Here is a 20,740-nt window from a genome sequence, read left to right on the forward strand (position 1 = left end):
CTGAATAAGATTATTTTCTCCTGATAATGGACGTCAGTGTAACCACCTTGAATCCTCAAACGCTGACTTTCACGTGGATGAGTGTGCATTGTGCATTTATGATATTCAATTTGAGATGTTTATTGAATTTCTTCATCTCACTGGCACATACAGTGCATTTCAGCTGTAAATATAGATTTGAATTGAAACTGTCTTTTAAACACGAGCCTCAGAGACAGGCAGTGTTTGTAATAGTGTCACTGCTCATGGTGCTTATTTATAGTGTGATGTAATTTACTGTGGTAAGCTGGTGAAACTGCTGAGGGAATAAAAATGGTTTCTTCGCGGAACTGCTTTTCTGCTTTCCTCGGCAGATTATAAAAGGGGGTTATGAATATATAATAAGGGTGACATGTGGGGGCAAAAGAATTTAATTTATTATCAAATTGGCCTCTTATGTATTATGAAAATGCAAACTACACTGTGCTCTGAGATGAACTACAGCTGGTATATAGGCTAATGTGCAGCTGCACAGTCCTGTTCGGTTGTCTAGAGTAAAATTGTCCATTCCTTCAGGACATAATTTACTTCTAATAAACAATTAAAAAAGCCTCTTTTCCACTGGCTTTATCTAAAATGGGAATGGATACAATCAGCATACACTCCTGGGTCAAACAATTCTCCAGTAGACACAGGGTTGTATCGACTCCAGTGATGGAAACATGGCACCTGGGTGAACGCGCTGACTTGGCAAGACAGCCAGGTGAAATTTCTGTGTGTTTGTGATGACGGACATGACGCTTCTGAGCAAAAAAACTGAAAGGCAAGCTCCTCTACTGGCAATGGAGAGGAGTCAATCATGTTATTAGCAGGGTTAGCCTCCTTTAAAAAAAAGAATCAGTGTATACTTTACACATTTTGGTGTCAAAGAAGTATTATTGCTATGATGTTTACTATCTATAAAAATAATATAACTCTTAAATTTGAGTTTAAGACATGAACCCACAGGCAAGATTTTGTGACACAACTAGTTTGTAAACCAGTCATGGGCGTGTAAGCATCTTACACTTGTAATGGGATTGTAGCACTTCCCTACTCTGTGTGTGTGTGTGTGTGTGTGTGTGTACGTTTTTGGAGAGTTTATGAAAAATAAATATATATTTATTGCAACAATATATACTGTACTATTACATCGGCATCTATTTTGATCATCATTTTTAGGCAACATTTCAAAACATTTTGTGGTTCCAACTTAATAAATCAAAGAATTAGGTGCTTTTCCCTTTTTGATATCTGTATAAATTTAACTGGATTGTCTGAGCTAATGGTTCAGACAAAACAAGCCATGTAATATGTCACTCTGGGCTCTGGGAACTTGTGATCAATTGCCTACTCTCTGATATGTTCTAGACTGAAGGCTGAAGATTTAAATCACAAACATACTTTCAATGGGACTTTACAACTCAACCTAAAAAAAAAATCCCCATAGCTGTGCAGCCAGCCGTCCCTGAGAGATAACTTAAGGGCCGGATGGAGTGAATTTCGTGATACTCAATCACTCTGTGCGGCTCTGCTTCTCGCCTGACCTGCCTTGAACTGCAGCGCTCCACGCCTCCAGCAAACACCACTGCTGTCTCCACTGACAACGGGCTTGCTGCTGTGTGTGTTTGTGTGCGGAATACTAAATGTCATGTGTGTGAACGAAGAGCCTCTGGGATGTGTTGGTGTTAGAGATCGGCAGGTTCCAGGGGGAGTATCGGGAGTGTGTGATACCGCTCATGAATCCTATGAAGAGTACAATAAGTTTGCTGAAATCCTCGAACTGAGCCTTCACTCTCATTCCCTTATAGAAGATGATTCCCGTTTTCAAATCAGGATTGAAAATTCCTTCGCCTGCTAGGTTAGAAACGACACCGGGCTTACAACACATTGTGGATCGCTGGATCTCAGCAGGGGAGCAGGCTTTCCATGTGTGTTCCACTGAGTACAGCCTTAATGAACTAATCAATGGGATGGCGCTTGTTCCATCTGCCGACTACATTACTGTTAGTGCTCCCAGCTAACAGCATCATCTAATGTTGAAGGTGTCACTCATGCTCACCAGCATTGCATTCGGATCACGTGTTATGCTGATCCTGATAACAGGCGATACATTGTTCCTGTAGACAACTTCTTTGACATTAAACACTGTGAATTCCAAGAAAACCATAGAGGATTTTCACAGAATACTTATTAATTAAATAATATACTTCATGTTGGAGGAAGGAAGGCTCTCTGGATTGACTCCGTTCTCTTTGATCCCCACCAACTCCCAGAGGTAGGAAAAGAACAGATAAAGCAACTTCAAAGAGAGGCTGGCTCTTTCTGCTCTGATCCCAAAGCAGGCAAATAATGAACCAGAAGATTTGAGCATTCAAATAGTTGGGGATGTGCAGTGTGTAGTAGCCATGTTTTACTGGTACATGTGAGGGATTATCACAGCCCTATTTAGAGCTGCAACCGTGCCAACAGATCAATCCGGCCACCTTTTAAAAAGCTAAAGTTCTTCATCAAACACCTGATTACTTTACAAAGAGCGCAGTGATTTTTTTCTTCCCTCCATACATTTTCCACAGTGGTGGGATCAGAGTGTGCCTGTGTTTTTTAAAGGGGGCCTGCAATCAGCTCAGACAACTGGGTTATCATCACCAGGAAGCAGGGGGGTTTCTTTTATCCTAATACTCAGTGACGGAGGGTCCCATCAGATACCCAACACTAACATTCCATCCCTCAGCCCCTGAGCTGACTCTGGACATGTGTATTGAATTTAGTGTCTGGTGTCATGATGTCATGATATTCATTTTGTAAATTATGGTCCCGTTAAGAGTAGAATAGACCATAAAGCTATATATTGGGACATACCAGGACCGTCCAATGGGTGAGGGTTGCAGGACATGCAGTGTCCTCGGCTCTCCGTCAGGCTCAGCCCCTACTCCTCCAAATATGGTCATGGCAGGCTGCTGCTGGGATGTCAGGGATGTTCTCTCATCCTTGTATCAGATCATGAGCAAAACCGATCACCAGCCACCAAAACATGTGTCATATCGAAAGCTGTGGAAATAGACTCTAGACTCATTCCCACATTAACAACACAAATTTATGATGTCAAAGAGAAAGCCTTAGCTTTTTAGAAAGTTTATCCTTTTCTTGCTGTCTGCCTCATATCGATCTGATCAAGGTTAGTAAGCGGATGCTGTGCTGCTCTGTCACTCTGAAGAGCAAGCTGTAGACTGTCACTCTTTCATCCTCATCTAAGACAGGCGATGCTATGGGACATATTTTGTTCATCAGCATGAATGTTATCAACTTACCACCCCCTGTTTGCAGGCATGTTATTAACCATAGAGAATCAACGTCTTTCTTCCACTTTGGCCAGCATCCGGACTTAAACTTAGATAAAACCAATCTACTTACATTACTGCCGATTTGGCAGCAAACGCCCCTTCAGCTTTAGAAATTTGGTCCAAACTGTTTGTCAAACTGGAGGCTTTTCTATCCTCGTCAAAGTATCATGGTTGCACAAGCAGTAACAGCGGCTTGTACACAGCGTTGATAAGCGGTCTGTGGTAACCAACGTCTATGGCCTTAATCAGGCTTCTCTCAGTCACTTCTTCCTCCTACGCTGTCTACTCCCAGCCTCTCTGTCAGCTGCACTCAATTTATTTCCTTATCTTCCAAATTGTGAGCTAAATACATGATCCTTTGAAGGGGGAGTAAATTGAGAATTTGTAAGACCATGGAGGTGCATGCTGTTTCTTTTCTTTTATTAACTTTGCAGCGTTTGTACCTAGTCGACTTGTTGCCAAAGCTGTGATGACACATCAGGGTGCTACACACTGCCGACTGCTGAGTAAACAGCAGGTCCACTGAAATGTACGAGCGTTGTTACCTTGCAAAAGCTAATATGCGCCATAAATACCCGACTAATACTCTGATCACAGAATCAGCAGCACAAAAACTTAAATAACCCAACTAGTGTGAGATATATGGTTGGGTGACGTATATGGTTATTCCAAGTAGAGGTAGAGAAATGCGAGGCGAATGTTCAAATTGACATTGAGACAATAGTTGTTCAAATATTCCACTTTGGTGAATCAAATTGGTGAATCTTCTGTACATTACAATTCCTCAGTCTCAGTGTTGCTTTGAAACTGTCTGTACAAAGCAAAACGATTATTATCGGCTCTGGATTCTAAGTTACAAAATGCTTTCATAATAATATAATGGAGTTTGTAGTACAGTTTAAGCTACATTTGAGGTTATTAAAGTTAAATACAAATTATAATATGCCCCAATGTTATTTCCAATCTCGGGAGAATGTCTTGCCGTCACGGAGCTGAGGACGAGTACAGACTGGTTGTGTGAGAGACCATCTCATCTCCGTCAGCGCCCCTCGATTCTCTGTGAGGGACGCAGCCGCAGCTCTGAATAATTCAACAAAGCAAAAGAGGGACTGGTGATATGTGGACTGAAGATGATCTGGGGGCATGGGTACCAGGAAATAGATTTTGATGAGAAGTGTACTTGAATGTGAAAGTGTGTGTGTTTTTTAATTATGCAAGAATGCGATTATAGTCACGTCAGTAACACACCTTCTCGTCTCTCCTGTGAGATAGCTCTTAATTGATAAATTCTCTCAGAGTATGTCCACCTTTAGCCGTTATCCTCATTCTGAGGGCGTCTCATCTCCAGGGAGGCCTCTCAAACAGTTGACTTGAATGATGGCGGAAGCAAACGGTGTCTTGACATTTGAGTCCAGGTGACTGAGCAGGGCAGTGGGTGCGATTCAGGTGTCCCCTCAGTTGAATATTTCACAGCGCTGACTGACTGGGTTAAGACGTGCAGGCAGTGGAGAAGGTCAGTCTGGACAGGAAATGTTTCCCACTGATAACAGACTAATCTGACAGGTTTGAATTGAGGTGGTCAGTTACCTGCAGAGCAGAGTGATAAGGGTTGGGGTGAGATGCAGAGTTAGGAGGTGATTAAACAATGACCAGACCTGAAAGCTCTTCTGGGTTTATTAATAGCCATGCTAGAAGCCTGGTTGGTTCAGACTGAAATTTCTTTACAACTATATGATGAATTGCCATGTGTGGTCCACAGAGAATAAATGCAACAGACTCTGGGTATCTTGAATTTACAGCTCAGGCTACATGGACAGATAGGCTGCATTGGGTTTGGTAAGGTTATGATTTCATTGCTGAAAGCATGATTTTCTTAAAACATTCAATGATTCAATGAAGAGGGTGAGATAGGGAATCTTGTTTCTTTTTGTTAGGTCACCAGTTGTGGCATCCAGGATCAACCCTGCTGTAATTAACACAGTGTTATCTTGTTTTGCATTATGAATATCAATATCCCCTTGAAGAACCAAAATTCAAGTGTCAAAAGAACAGAGCACTCATTCTAACAAACAGTGCACACGTGTCATGATCAGGGAATGATGTGCTAACTGTTCATATTGGTGCAACAGAAACGCACCTATGATCCAGATGTGATGTAAATGTATGTCTCCTAAACCTGTCTCCTCCTTTGTGTCTCTAGTTGCCCCTGGTTGACTAAGGTGATCTCTTCCGCTGTGCCTCTCTACAATGGCGTTGTCTTCCTCTTCGTTTTGGCCAACTTCAGTATGGCGACCTTCATGGACCCTGGAGTTTACCCCAGAGGTTTGTATATGCATGTGTGTGAAAGTGGTTTCCACTGTCTAGACATGTGCCAACCATAGACTGTGTATAAAGATGGAAGGCGCATCTCCACTTTCTCCCACTAACCATAAATAAAGCTAAAATACCCTGGATACAAACACCTTTATATAGAGTCTATTGTGTCAAACAGTGGCTGTATATAAAGCTGGACGACATATTGGTTCCATAGACCACCTGGTGGCTGGCTGCAGTATAGCCCCCTCCATGTTAATGGATGGGAGATGGACCAAAATGAAAAGTCAAAGCATATGATAAATACAATTTTCTCAGAGATGATTCTGGTCACTTTAGACTAAAAAGACCTATTGTAGTATTTAAACACCATCTACATATAGAATCCTTATGTAGAGAACACAGCTTTAATGGCATCACATTTATCAGAGCACCCCCCTCCCCAGTGTTCCACTCCCCCATTATCTCCCTGTAACAGCCTGTATAGTCCACGTGCTCTACATGCAGGACAATGGAGGAGGTGATGTTATACAACCTCCTTATTGTGAGGTGTATTGAATGTCTCTCAGCCGTTAAGCAAGGGGAGTGACGCTGTGCTCCTGATGCAGACTCCTCATCTTCAGCGCTGCCTGGGTTAAGTAATGATGATTGAGCTCATCCCCAGGGACGTGTGTAATGTGCTTGTAAATGATAAGCACCTGTCTTTAGGAAGAGCTTTCTCTGCTCATAAAGGGGTAATAATCATTAGGTTGTGGAAACGTTCAGGTTATCAGCCTAAGGTGATGGTGGCCTTCTGCTGCCTCTGCCCTGCCGCCTCTTATAGACTCCTGAGGGATGAGCTGTTTACCAAGCTCTTCATATTGTATATCAGAGGCAACAGAGCTGCCAGTGAAGTTAAGATTAAAACTGAAGAACTGACATGGCCATTAAATTACATCTGCTCATAGGATCATTCATTGCAAAAGTGAAAATTAAAGAGTTGAATGTTGTATTTATTAGTTTCTGCGCGTTTCAATCTTTTTGTATTTCAACAATATGTAACACTAAAATAATTTGATATCAACATAGCCCCTGTTTGTGCTCGAACTGTGCACTTGGAGTGTGCTTGGGCAGATTACCTGGGTTTCTCTTCTGCAATTGGGTTTTTCCTCAGTGTTTTTTATTATTTAAAAGATTTTCCAAAATGCAGTTATACGCCAGGTGCAGGGGTGGCAAAATAAATTTGTCCCACCAAAAGGCTGAAGTGACCACATGCGATGTAACGTAGTCGCTTGCAGTGATGAACCCACAGAGAGTTATCCCCCAACTCTGCAGCTCTGCTCTACAGAGCAGTTTGCTCTGTTTCATCGGTTTTACAGCCGGCAGCTTTACTTACTGATTTTCTTCAGTCTCACTGCTCTCATCAACCTCATTTTCCAGCTTTAGCAGGCAGCTATTTTTAGCAAAGGAAGAAAAAATGAACAGCAACCTGCCCAAGTATCAATGAGCAGGCTAAAGAATGTATGTACTTTTTTTCTCAATAATGTTTTATTGCTCGAAACTAAATTAACTATAAACCATAATCTGAATAAAATGACACCTGACCTTCACAGGAGCTGTTATTACATCAGGGAAGGTGGCAGCAGCTGAAATTATTTTAATTTGAGGATTACATGAAGGCTTATAACAGGATTAAGCCTAAGATATGTTTTGATAAAGATTCCATCACCACACACATATAGGCCTGATTAAAATGAGGTGAAAGTGCCTCACAGTGCTCAAAATAGACATCATGAACAAAATAAGCTGTTTTTCAAATCAATAATGGCAAGGGGTGAAAAAAACTTACTTTAATGAGAATTTGTATTTCAGGTAAAATCTGACTGTAACTTAACATAACATGTCTTTGTGTAAATAAAGAGGCCCATGCTTTGTCTGCTCACTATTCTAGCTAAGAGCGTTTGTAGGAAAGACGTTGCGAGAGGAGATGCAAGCAGAGCTGCTGGTTGTTTCTTCTGGTTTGGCAGGCGCTTTACCTTCAAAATTCTATTTGAAGATGCTCGAGGGCCATAATGACAGAGCAATCTCCCGCTGTGGAACTGTTTATTTCTGCGCTCTACCTTTTGATTCTCTCTCTCTCTCTCTCTCTCTCTCTCTCTCTCTCTCTCTCTCTCTCTCTCTCTCTCTCTCTCGCCTTCTCTTTTTCATGCACTCTCTTGAACTCTCTCCGTGTGCTCAGCTACCTGGATCACCCTGCAGTTATTATGGCTCAGTGAAATGATTTTTCTTCTCGGGTCGGAGAATGTGCCCCTTGATCAGCAGAAGACATATTTTATTTTTCAACAGCAGCCCCAAACCAAAAAGCTGTCAGAGGCACAGAGTGCAAAGCTTCACGTAAACACTTTGATTGAATGCAGCGACGCACCAAGGCCAACAGAAATGCTTGTACACTCAAGCTGTAGTTTAGATGTGAGGGGATCCCTTACAGGTTTAGGTTCAATAAAGCAAGGCATGAACTCTGTCAGGGTTAGAGGTTCAATTCCCATAAAATAATTAGTGCAGTGCCTCTTTTTAAACGGTCAGTTTGATTGGCGCATTGTAATAGACCCCTTAAAAATACACATGGCGACTACAGACAGATTTCAGCAATATACCGGTGGTATATATTAGAATCTTAAATGTACACAATATGATTTTCAATGGCAGAGTGACGTTGTCCCTGTAGGTTATCTGTGGACGTAGAGGAAGACATGTTCAACTTGATCCGCAGACTGCAGAGAGGGTGTACACGGCAGTGCCCCAACTATTGCCAGTTTATTCTAAGATTATTGATATGTGTCCAAATCGCACCAAATCTGCCACTGCACTTCCCTTGGCCCTTAGCACTACACATGATTTCTGGAATTATCAGATAGATGTGTGAAAGAAAAGCAAACAGTTTATGTTGCCCACCAGTCATGTCTTCTCGTTAATCTGCCTTAATGTTAAAAGAAGAATGAATAGTTCATATCTATACAAATCTCTCTGAGTTTGCTGCCTCTGCACACAGCTTACAGTACAGCTTCCCAGTTGCCCTGGATCAAAACCATTTATTTTTACTGTGTGTGTGTGTGTGTGTGTGTGTGTGTGTGTGTGTGTGTGTGTGTGTGTGTGTGTGTGTGTGTGTGTGTGTGTGTGTGTGTGTGTGTGTGTGTGTGTGTGTGTGTGTGTGTGTGTGTGTGTGTGTGTGTGTGTGTGTGTGTGTGTGTGTGTACTATGACACACGCCACCATATGCATCTGTGCTCTAATGTGAATGTGCGAGCTCTGAGGGTAAATATATTCTCTTCTCCACAGCCGACGAGGACGAGGACAAGGATGATGACTTCAGGGCACCGCTCTACAAGAACGTGGAGATCAAGGGCATCCAGGTCCGGATGAAGTGGTGCGCCACCTGTCACTTCTACAGGCCGCCTCGGTGCTCGCACTGCAGCGTCTGTGACAACTGTGTAGAGGTGTGTGAATACTTAATGTACAAACAGAGAACGGTGTATATTCAGAAATTATGCAGGCAGAAACATCTAAATATGTTTAAAGTTATACTGATACCGTTTTTTTGTCAGACATCTGATGTTGTCCTTTTAGCACAGTGAAGGTTAGATGTATTTTTAAGTATTTTGCCACTTGAATTTACTTAGAGGATTACAACTGAGACTAAAACTGAATATGTATGTGGTATAAATATTCATACATTTTTTCCCCAAAAAATGTGCGCAAGAATTCTTTAATTATTAAAGATCATAATTGTTGTCAGTTTTAATCGTAAAATAGAATTATTAGTACTGGCTTTTAAATCCACATTTAGGTTTTAAAACTACACATATGGTATGATGTGGAAATATAAAGGTTGCTTAGTCCCTTGAAAGGTGCTCTATAAATGTAAGTTTTTATTACATTTATGAATACTTTGTGGAGTCAAAGGTTTATTATGGATCGATTATTTAATTGAAACTTTTCTCCTTCCTCAGCAGCCAAGAATAATTTGTCGACTTCAATCAAGAAATGCAACTAGTGACTTATCAGTAATAGGAGATTATTGATAGGTCAAAATGTGTTAAACATTTACAATCAAATTTAAAGACCAAAGACAAATTGTAGGTCACATAACTAACTATGGTGGGACTCAGCAGAGCAGATACCTCCGCCAAGGACCAACAGACCCCTTAAATTCAATCAAGCTCACAAATATTAGTCCCCTAAATAGGCCAGATTTTTCTCATCCAGATCCATCTCTTGAAAAACATTGTAAAACGCGGCATTAAAGAAAGTGAAAAAAGAAAATTCTGCATCCACATCAAAATTGTATTCTATTCCTTGACACATACGACATCCTTTGACCAAGTTTAGTGGTTATACATCAAGTAGGTTTATCTAAATCTCGCTGACTAACAAACAGATGCATGGAAACCCAATTTCCCTGTGGGAGAATCAAACACATAACTCTGTTAAAGTTCTGAATTACCCATCAAGATGTCACTCTTATTCTGCAGGCAGTTATTATTGGTGATGTAGGTCGAATATTTCATTGAACCAATTCAACCAAGAACACTTTGTGTTGAGTGATTTTACCAGTGTATAGGAGACGATACGTAGGTCAAATCTAAAAGTTCAGTTGTATATACTAGAAGTGTAACTCTCTCTCTCCCTCCTCAGGACTTTGACCACCACTGTCCCTGGGTGAACAACTGCATTGGACGGAGGAACTACCGCTACTTCTTCCTCTTCCTGCTCTCTCTCACCATCCACATGGTTGGAATCTTTTCTTTCGGCCTCATCTTTGTCCTTCACCACAGAGAGAGGCTGGGAACGCTGCACACCACCGTCACGTATCCTTTCACTGACATCACCCACTTCTTCTCATAAAGGGACAATCTGCTCGGTATTTGAAGGAGACATATGATGATGCTTCTTCGGTTTTATTGTCCTCTATAGTTCACATTCATGTGAAATAACAATGCCCCACATTTGCATAATGGCGAGCAGCTAGTCTGGCTCGGCCCTGAACAAAGCCATGGGCCTGATTTCTCTTACGCGAAGTGGATGCAGTTGACCAATCACAACAGAGTGGGACTGCTGGCCAATCAGAGCAACCTAGACTTCATCAGAAGGCGGGTCCTTCAAAAGACAGGAGCTAAAACAAAGTGTTTCAGACAGAGGAGCTGCAGTAATTTACACTATGAGAACAGTGATGCGTTTTCTGAACATTAGAACATGTAAACCTTTTCGAGTAATAACCCAAATTAAAATTAACCTGAATATAAGCATAATATGTTTCCCCTTCGTTTTCCAGAGTAATGTTAGAAGCATAGAGCTGATGCCAGATGCTATGGGTTATTCTTACAGCACATCCATTCATGTCCTTGAGTCCACAACTGCTGTTGTTGCTGCCCTTGACCTTTTTGTCCAGTATGGTGGTGATGGGTATAGCGGGGCTTTTCTTCATTCCAGTTATGGGGCTCACAGGCTTCCATATGGTGCTCGTGGCTCGAGGTCGAACAACCAATGAACAGGTGATGCAACAATGGCACAGGAGCTGCTGCTACGCTTGTTCTGAGACACACACACACACACACACACACACACACACACACACTTACACACACACACACACACACAAAAAAAACATTTATTCAACTGTAATTTTGACACAGATCCCAACTTTTACACCTGGAGCTGCCTCAATACCTATTTTCTTGCTTAAGGTCACCTTTGAAATATTTGAAGAATCTTGAGAATCAGTGTAAACCTCATTTCATTATTTCCAGCTGTACATGCTGTGGAATAATGCAGTTCAATTATCCTGTGTGTGAGAAATAAATGTGCCATGTTAAGGACAGTAAACACAGATGCAGTAAAATGAGTAACACAAATGCTAATGACCAGCACAAAGAACCCCACACACACTTATTATGAGTCACCTGTTTTATATTCAAGCACTGGACCCCTGAAACCTGAATATATGTGTGTGTGTGTGTGTGTGTGTGTGTGCGTTTGACTCTTCTCCTCAGGTGACTGGAAAGTTTCGTGGAGGAGTGAATCCCTTCACCAGGGGTTGCTGTGGCAATGTGGAGTATGTCTTATGTAGTCCTCTGGCCCCGAGGTGAGCTGCTCTACTATGCTGCCTGTTGTGTGTGTGTGTGTGTTTGTGTGTGTGTGTACAGAAGATTATTTCCAGTGATGATTGATGAATAAATGGTTTTGTCTTTCTGCTTTGTTATCTACATACATTGAGAGACTGTGTGTGTTGGTGAGCATGTGTTAATGTGTGTGTGGTTTTGCACACATCTCTGCAAGTCAATGCGGATCAGGGCCCATGACATCCATGCACAGCTCTAGTGCAGTATCATGTAACTGCAGTGAGATATCGATCCATCCTGTGTGTGTGTGTTTGTGTGTGTATGAGTGTATTCTCATACTCCGAGGTGCTTGTGGAGGTTTGTATCCAGTTCTGCCTGAGAGCAACAAGGAACCCTGGGGAAAGGCAGACGGCAAAGAGAATTGATTCAGAGTGTAGAGTGAATGGGAAACAGAGCACAGAGCTTCTCACTGTGCTTTTTACACACACACATACACATGCAGCGTGGCAACCCAGAACACCAGTTTTATATCCTATTGGGACAAGTCCCCTCCCATAAAAATCTACAGTGTGACTGCAGAGAGACGACAGCAGGTGGGGGTGAAACGCTGTGTTACCAGCTTCTGCCTTCAGGTTGTTTTACTGTCCCCGATGGAGGGTGTTACATTTACTGGACCAATGACATGACTGATACTCAAGGATCTTTAAAATCTGAAACCAAATCCCTCACATTCATTAAGTAACATGGATGTTTTTAATGTAGGAGTTTGATAACTTTCCTCCCCACGTTCCCACGCTAACCATTAAACATTGGATGCCAATGCTGCCATCTTGCCCCAATGTAGTTTGACATTTTAGTCTGGTTCATGTCCTATCCACTAACCAGGAAGTGGTGTTTCTGACCTACAGGGGGTAATCAAGACACGTTGGCTTCACTGTTAGAGAGCAGTCATATCAATCTTGACACACAGTGATATGATATTGATGATTTGCAGCAATGGTTATACTTAACTTAAGTCAGGCAGACAATGCTGGTGTCCCCCTTTGGATCTGTGGTGGGAACTTTGATGTGAAGTACAATGTGTTACTGAGATGCAAACTTCTCATCCTGGCTTCTCACGATGTGGATCACCCTCTAATATGTAATGGCGAGGCTGACAGACTATGCTGAAAACTGAACCCTGCCGACGTTGCCTGATACGTGTGTTGTCCAAACACAGGTACACACTGGACCCTAGAAAAAAGCCCAACATCAAAGTCCAGCCCCCGTTCATCAGACCAGATCTCTCCGACAGGCAGGTAACCATTGTGGTCAGTGACAACGGCATCCGCAGCACAATTGTCAGCTCCAAGGTGAGTTCTTTCCCTGTTATCCCTATCATCCAGCTCCCATTCAGTACTTTATCTGAGCTGATGTTTACCATTTCCTCACGTCCTTTACTAGTTTCTTTCATGCAGCCTCATACCCAGTGCATCAGAATGAGAGTATGTAGTAGCTAAATTAATTCAGATATATGGAGGGTAGAATATTAATAGATTTATATACATTTTAAGTCTCTTAAAATTGTGTTAAAATGGTAAAGGAGTTGTTTTGTGATTTTAAAGACAAATGTACATTAATAACCATTTTCTAGTATGCCTGATGCTCAAGAAGGTTTTTGTAACTACTCAATATTTTTCAATTTGTGCCACTTAGTGTTAAAAATCAATTCTCGATGTTGGGAGTAAATGTTTCACGAAACTCAACTTATCAGCCTTAAGCACAAAGTGGGGCTGCAGTTAAGAACAGCATCCCGTTCCCTTTCAAGAGTGGAACCCTACAGGTCAAATTATTTTCTGGTGTGAAAGATTGTTCAGGGGAAGTTTTTTCTGTAAACTGTGAGAGAGACTAAGTGAACATTTTGCAAAACTCAACTTAAAATTCCCTGTAACCTAAAGGGGAGACTCCACTGATTTCATACATCAAAGTCTGTTTACAGGTATTGGGGAGTAAAAAATCAAATATGTATAAACCCCCCCAGAAGGAGCTGTGTGGCAGAAGTCTGATAAACTGCTTCTGCAAGTTTCCAATTGAAAAACATGCGGGACTTTAGAAATAGAATGGATTGAGACCTCTGTCATCTGCTAACTGTCTCTACATGAGGCTAACGGGCGGCATAACACACTCAAATCTCTCTGGCAGAGATCTTGTTGCATTGTGGGTAATGTAGACACTTGGTTTTCAGAAGGAAGAAAAATAAGTGAAAACGGTTTTGTCTGAAATCACTCATCATTCACTGTATACTTAGTTTGCAATTGTGTAGCGTTGTACAAATGTTTAGTGTGTTTTTTTCATAGCCTAGTGGACTCTTTGTATCCTACAATGCATTGTGAAAAGTAGTGTACAACTGATGAACAATCTATCTATACTGTTTTGCATTGCGCAAAGAGAGAACTGAATGATGTTAAAAAAATAAATTGAGTCATGTCCAAATAAAAATAAATTAATAAAGAATCTCAATAGAAATCAGAAAATAAAAGGAAAAGTCTGTATTAAAAATAACTCAAACCTGCCGCAAAGACTAAATATTACTAATACTATTCTATATTACTAAAATAAACTCTTACACCTAAAGTAATATGAGTGGACTGACATAGATATGGCACTTTTTCATTGTACGACAACAGTGACGTACTAATCTACACTTAAAAATCTGTTGTGTCTGAAAGAATTTTCTAATTTTCCTGATGAGCTGACTGTATACCGCTCTATATAATGATCTCTATGCTACTCCTTATACAGTGAGTGAATGAGTAAAGGATTTCGGACACAAACTCTGTCATTCTGCTCCACCGATTTTCTTTAGTGTCTGACTGGAGTTCTGGAAGTTAAAAGTCAGCGGACTGCTCCTTTAAGATAGAAAAATGGAAAAATAATTGTTGTCCCTGTTTTGTCACCATGCCCACTCTATTAACCACTTGAAATCATCAATTTAAGCTCAAGGTGCTCCCTAATGAAGCTTTGCTACCATACCGCCTCCTGTGAGAGTTGTGTTGGCACATCACTAACACCAACACAGTCTCTTCTCCATTTCATCTGCTGCTCTTCTGGATGCTTTTAACACCCTGCCCCTCCTCCCTGTAGTCCAAAAGCAGCCTGGACGGCCTGGATGAAAAAGAAACTCAGCCACCGCTGCCGCCCAAAGCCGACCGGTACAACCAGCTGAAAGGCCAGATGATCTCCGGTGAAGGTACGAAACTAAAGGAGAACAGCCTCCCTGTGTTCATCAGTCAATCTGCCAGTCATTATCAATCTCATTTCTCTTTCCTGCAGCAAAGCACAAATCCCTAAACTCCCCTCTGTAGATCACCAGTGCCCAATGTGCCACTTGGAGCTAGTTTAGCCTGATTAATGCTCGTCCCAGTGGCTGGTCCATGGCCTTTTTTTATGCCAGGCCACAGAGAAGGCGTGATTTGCAGCGAGCAGGAAAATCCCATTTACTGAATCAGCATCAGATTTGTGTTTTGATGGAGACATTTCAGACTGAATCATTGCAACATGAATCACCGCCTCTTTTTTTCTGTGGTGGTGTGCAGCATTGGCGCTCTGCCAAGCGGAGGAGTGGGAGAGAAAGATGGTCTAGAACCAGTGGGGATGAATCTGTGTAAAATAGAAACAGTGGTGGTCTGGCAATAGGGGTATTTTTACAGATGGGGGTAGTTTTACAGTCGTAACATTGTCTTTATGTTGTTGCATTCAACAGTATGAAGTGTCAGTAATAAACATATTGCAAGGTTTCCTCCAGAGGACCTCCTATGTCATGGTGCATTATGTCAGGGAGTGAACACTCCCTGCTCGTTTATAGAGCATTAGTGCAGCCTGGTGGATCGTTTAAGAACTGCAGTTGGTCTAAATGGACTGGCTGTATATAATAAAGCGATTGAGATGACTCACTGCTTGTGGATGTAAGAGTTTCTTGCCTCCCTTACAGACATTTAGCAACTAGAAGCTCAGAAGTGCCTTTGGGCTTTTGGGCTTTGCTCAGATAGCTCAGGGATGGACAGTGGCAGTTTCGGGACTTGAACTCGCTATAGATCAATTACAGAATGGATTCAGCAGCTCCAATTCATTTCCATTTTGAGGAATGGTGATGATGTGGGTTTTAATATCTGTCCCTCCAGCCTCTTTACTCTTTTCATTGCATTCAGCTCTAAACCTCTATAGTGCCATTTCTGTTATCTTTATTACACCGTTAACTCTGGTTTCCCTTCTCTGTGTGTTTTGCAGAGAGTTCTCTTTCTGGTAAAACCCACCCGTCCACTCCAGCCATGTACAGATACAGGCCGTCCTTCGGCACCATGCCGAAAGTCCACTACCACGCTGCTGGAGAGAAGGTAAGACTTATGATACTGTGATAGAAGTAGCTTCTGCTTCAGCCAGAGGTTGTGGTGCAAAAGGTTTACTGGCAGCTGTTATAGACACTGACTTAATGTACATTTTGTTTGCTCCTCAGATTGTCATGCCAGATGATCAGAAGACCTCAGCCATCTTGGAAGAGGGTGTCCGTGGTCACGACTACCGATCCGAGCCAAACCTCGACCTGCCTGAGTACACCAACACTCCCCTCCACCGCACCTTCCAGTCCTCTCCCCTCCAGCTGGACTCCGACCCCATCAACTCCCGCTCTCTCAGCCTGAAGCAAGGTCAGCCCCGGCCGCAGAAGGGCCAGCTCCCGGCCCTGCAGCCGCACACAGTCACATCCACTCCCTACAAGAGTGTCTTCTCACCCAACACACTCTCCAACCGTAACGGCAGTCTGTCCTACGACAGCCTGCTCAACCCCAGCATCTCCCCAGCCGCTGCCAGTGAATGCATGGCCCATCGTGGTATGCCCTCCATGGGGTTCCACTCGCCCTACCTGCCCACCAAAATGTGCCACATCCGGGAACCTGAAATGCAGAGGCAGCAGGTTGCCCCTGCCTACAGTCCAGTAATGGCACCCAGAAGGATGGGCAGGCAATCACCTAACCCAAGGGACAGGGACCCATCCCCTGTGCGCTATGATAACCTCTCCCAGACCATCATGGCCTCCATCCAGGAGCGAAAGGAGACAGAGGAGAGGGAGAAGCGGCAGATGATGCATGGGCGATCCCAGACTCACATATATGCGCAGGACTCTGTTGTGTTTGATGGGGGCTATGGTCTCTCCCACAACACTTGCTATCCAGATGGTCCCCGTGGCCCCAGCTCCAGGGGCCCAACACCCCCAGCCTATGGAGGCTCCAGGGACAACCTGATGGGGGTCGGGCTGTTGAGCTATGGCCAGCGAACCCCTGTGCTGCGCCACGTTGGCTCCACCCTGGGCCGCGCCCCTAGGACTTCCTCCACCTCCCTGCACAATGATCACAGTAGCACCAACAGCAGCCAGAGCAGGGCCACTGGCTCTGAGGGCCTCTATCGCTCCCCGGCTCACCAGCCCCACTCCCCTGCCATGCCCCGATCTCCCTCCTACGCTCATCAGAAATACAACTTCATCAGTGCCCATGAGAGGAGTGACTCCCCTCGTCTGGGGGGCCCAAGGTATGAATCCTAACGACTGCATGCAGTGTACTGAGCCAATGGTGACTTGTGGGCAGTAAATGTATTCCCACTGGCTCCCCCTGTTGGATACAGCCAGCTACTCATGGGTACTAGTGGACTAATCCTAACTGAGGCATTGTGTAGCATTTGTTATTGTGTATGTACAACATGTTATTTATTCGTGAGTGTAATATTTCACAAATGTCAGATGAATAAAATTGTGTGACTCCTCATTTCTTTTTCTTTTGCATGCTTTCACCCTCTGGTCTAACATTTGCACGCCTTGCTTCACTATCAAGTAAAATCTCAAGTAATCCTTCATACTGCCATTCTGTTGTTTGTAACTCCTCACTTTTAATCTGCATGTTGTCACCTTCATACTCTGGGTTGGCGTTAAATGTCCATGGCTCTTTGTGCCATAGGTAATTTTCTCTCTTCTTCTATTTCCATTCAGAGAGGCCATGAAAGTTAACGGGCAGATGGACTGCCATCCCGGTACACAGGGTGCCAACCTCAGCCCCAGTCGCCACAATAACGTCAAAAAGGTGACAGGCGTAGGGGGCACCACGTATGAGATATCAGTGTGAGCACGGACCCCACATCCACCTCCGACAACCACAACAGCCACTCTGTCACAAAGAGATACTTCTTCTCTGTTACTTTTGTGTCTTGCTAACAGCCAGTCAGGGGCACGCAGCGCTCTGTGGTTGTGGAGATATTGTCCAATCAGAGGACCTGTCTGCTCTTGTGTAGGTCTGTCTGGCCAAAATGCCTGTGTGTGTGCGTGTGTGAGTACCCGAGGGATGGATCATCATTGGATCCTGCTGCAGTCTGTGCTGTATGTCCAAGGAGTGTTGTCATTACATGTTTGTGGCTCGTCACCTTCGTTGTAAGAGTGGACCGTCCAATGAGGTTGTCAATGTTATAACCGTTGTCTCTCAGATGAAGCATACGTGCAACAAACAAATCAATAAAACACTGACCACCTCACCACGGCCCGCTGTGAGAGGAGACTTCACGTCAACTCACCTCAAGAAGCCAAGGTGCTTCATGTTAACCTGTACTGTTCAAGTAATCTTCAGCTCAAGCGGTGGCATTGTGCAGCTTTGAGGACGGATGAGTTAGATTAAGAAAGAGATTGTGAGAAAGTATTTTTAGATCATGTCTGGTGGCTACGTTCCAAATTCACTGAGAAAGGTTTCCTTCAACTGCAACTTCCACCTTTGTGCAATTCTCTCAGGAATGAATGCAAGCAGCGGAGAGGGTGGAATATGATGTTACGTTCGTGAATCATGAATGTCTTTTTCTTTTTCTCAGTCCAGAGCAGATATTGATCCCTCTTTAGGTGCATCACATCATGGGGGGGGGGCTTCTATTAGTTTCAGTGAGGTTGTTAGGGGAGTTCAACATGACACTAGGGCCAGGAAGATGTTCAGTGACGTCCAAACGTCTGAGACCACTTCCCCAAAGCTGTAGAAGACGTTTGGACGCAACTGTAGGTTTTCTTCATCTAGTTCAGAAACACATCTTCGCTATTACATGTGTTGTGTAAAAAAAGAAAGAAAATAGTTCAGTATAAATGTTTGTGTTATTATAAACATAGGATTTGGAAGGGTGAAGAAAAACAAGCCATTGTCCAGTGTGGTAAACTAAAGATCACTGGTCACCCATTCAATATGTTTTAGTTTTTTTTAATTGGTTTGTTTCATTTTTATATACCCAACCTTGAAAAAAAAAAACAGTTTGATACATCTTTTTATACAGATACTTAAGCCTGGAATGGATGTTTTATTTTGAGTGGAGTTTTTTGTTGATAAATTATATATATAAGTATATATATATATATATATATACAGTTAATAAATGAGATCATGAATAATGGGTAAAAATCAAAGAAATAAAACAATATAGATTGTTATAACTTGCAGTGTAAAAAGTATATATGATGAATTGTAATAAGCTATGTGATGTTGAGATGAAAAGATCTTTGACTCGTATGGGTTGTGGAAAAGTCGAGGATTGGGCTCTGAGTAAAGGCAGATTGAGACATCAGTGCCAAAAGTGGCAATGAACCACCTCAACTTCTCAAAGACGGCAAACAGGCGACATCACATCTTTCTGCAGCAGCTGTCTGGTACAGCTTCCATCCGCTCAGAGTTCAAATGGGACTCTGCTGTTATTCAGTCTCATAACATGATTTCCTTCTGACCATTAAAATGAACTGATAAGTGGCAGGTTTTTATTTATGTTTTGCATCAACAGAATATATCAACATGTAGAGCAGTAGATTTAGTCCAGCTATGTTTGCATTGAGAATAAACCATTGTTGCCTTTTGAGAGGAAAAACTGTTTCATAAATCATGAAATGTAAGTGGTTGACACACTATTGTACACGTAAAATGAGTTATTAGGCTTGTACTTGAGACAACAAATGGCAGAAGTGACACAAATCAGACTGAGTACATTTGACGTGAGAAAGTTCTGGAAGAACAGCTAATGTTCAAAGGGATTCATGATCTAGGTTTAAGGAGAAGTCCAGTATTTTCCAACTTGGGCTCTTTGTTTTCAAATTTGGATGTCCTGGACTGTCCCAGTATCCCCATTGCATTAGAATGTAGCCACTGCTGCCGTGTCACGACTGCCAGCAGGGAGATGATCTACTCAACCAATTCCAAAAGTTTTTACAAGTACCATTAATTTACAAACCCATATTTATTAACAGGGCCAAGATTGAGGGGGAAAGCAGAAAACAGAATTCCCCTAACCCTAAATTATTATTATTCCCATTTCTTATGCTAGGTTTAGTTTCTGCAGACATCAGTGTTGAGAGCGGTGAGGTGGTAGTCTTGCCTTCTGACGAAGTTGGATGTTACTGAAAACTTGCTAGTTACAACTATCTGAACTGTGCGGTCTCACCCAGCTGCCTTACCAACAATACAGTAATGTGAGAAGACACATGACACTGTTCATGTGTTAGAAAGTGGTTTCTGTTCTAAGGCTGTGGTACACAGGGCTATAACATGTGACAAATCTGATGAGCTTTAAATATAACAGCAAACAGCAGCATCTTGATACATCTGAATGGACCGTAAGCTGCTGCGCTGCCTGAACAGATCTCCTCACCCCGATTCCCCTCCCCCCGCCCAGTTTGACCACATATCAAAACACTGTCGATGTCATTCCTCTTTAAGATGACTGCCATTAGTCCAATGTTCTTGTTTTAGGGATGGACATCACTGCAGGTCAGGGACCATTCCTGACAGCCTGCAATGAATCTGTTCCATCAGCCACGAGCTGATGTTTTCTGAAACTCAAATAGAAGTTAAAGATGTATTAAAAATATAGAATATACTATAAATGTACATGCGTTCCTATTTTTGTGAAGAGGAAATATTTCCCAATGACCTGAGCA

The 20,740-nt window shown here is 42.6% G+C and overlaps 1 protein-coding gene across 1 annotated transcript in view; it reads left to right on the top strand.

Moving 5' to 3' along the window:
• The window catches only part of zdhhc8b (zinc finger DHHC-type palmitoyltransferase 8b), a 60,805-nt gene extending 42,487 nt beyond the window's left edge, over nucleotides 1-18,318 (top strand). The window contains exons 2-11 of the mRNA XM_062384628.1: nucleotides 5,563-5,684; nucleotides 8,990-9,147; nucleotides 10,346-10,518; nucleotides 11,100-11,202; nucleotides 11,701-11,792; nucleotides 12,989-13,121; nucleotides 14,893-14,998; nucleotides 16,036-16,142; nucleotides 16,262-17,328; nucleotides 17,783-18,318. Of these exons, the coding sequence (XP_062240612.1) occupies nucleotides 5,563-5,684; nucleotides 8,990-9,147; nucleotides 10,346-10,518; nucleotides 11,100-11,202; nucleotides 11,701-11,792; nucleotides 12,989-13,121; nucleotides 14,893-14,998; nucleotides 16,036-16,142; nucleotides 16,262-17,328; nucleotides 17,783-17,915 (2,194 nt within the window). The 3' untranslated portion in view covers nucleotides 17,916-18,318. The remainder of the gene's footprint in view (nucleotides 1-5,562; nucleotides 5,685-8,989; nucleotides 9,148-10,345; nucleotides 10,519-11,099; nucleotides 11,203-11,700; nucleotides 11,793-12,988; nucleotides 13,122-14,892; nucleotides 14,999-16,035; nucleotides 16,143-16,261; nucleotides 17,329-17,782) is intronic.
• Nucleotides 18,319-20,740: the final 2,422 nt, after the last annotated feature.

The sequence above is a fragment of the Platichthys flesus genome, chromosome 3, assembly GCF_949316205.1.
Source record: "Platichthys flesus chromosome 3, fPlaFle2.1, whole genome shotgun sequence".
NCBI classification, from domain to species: Eukaryota; Metazoa; Chordata; class Actinopteri; order Pleuronectiformes; family Pleuronectidae; genus Platichthys; species Platichthys flesus.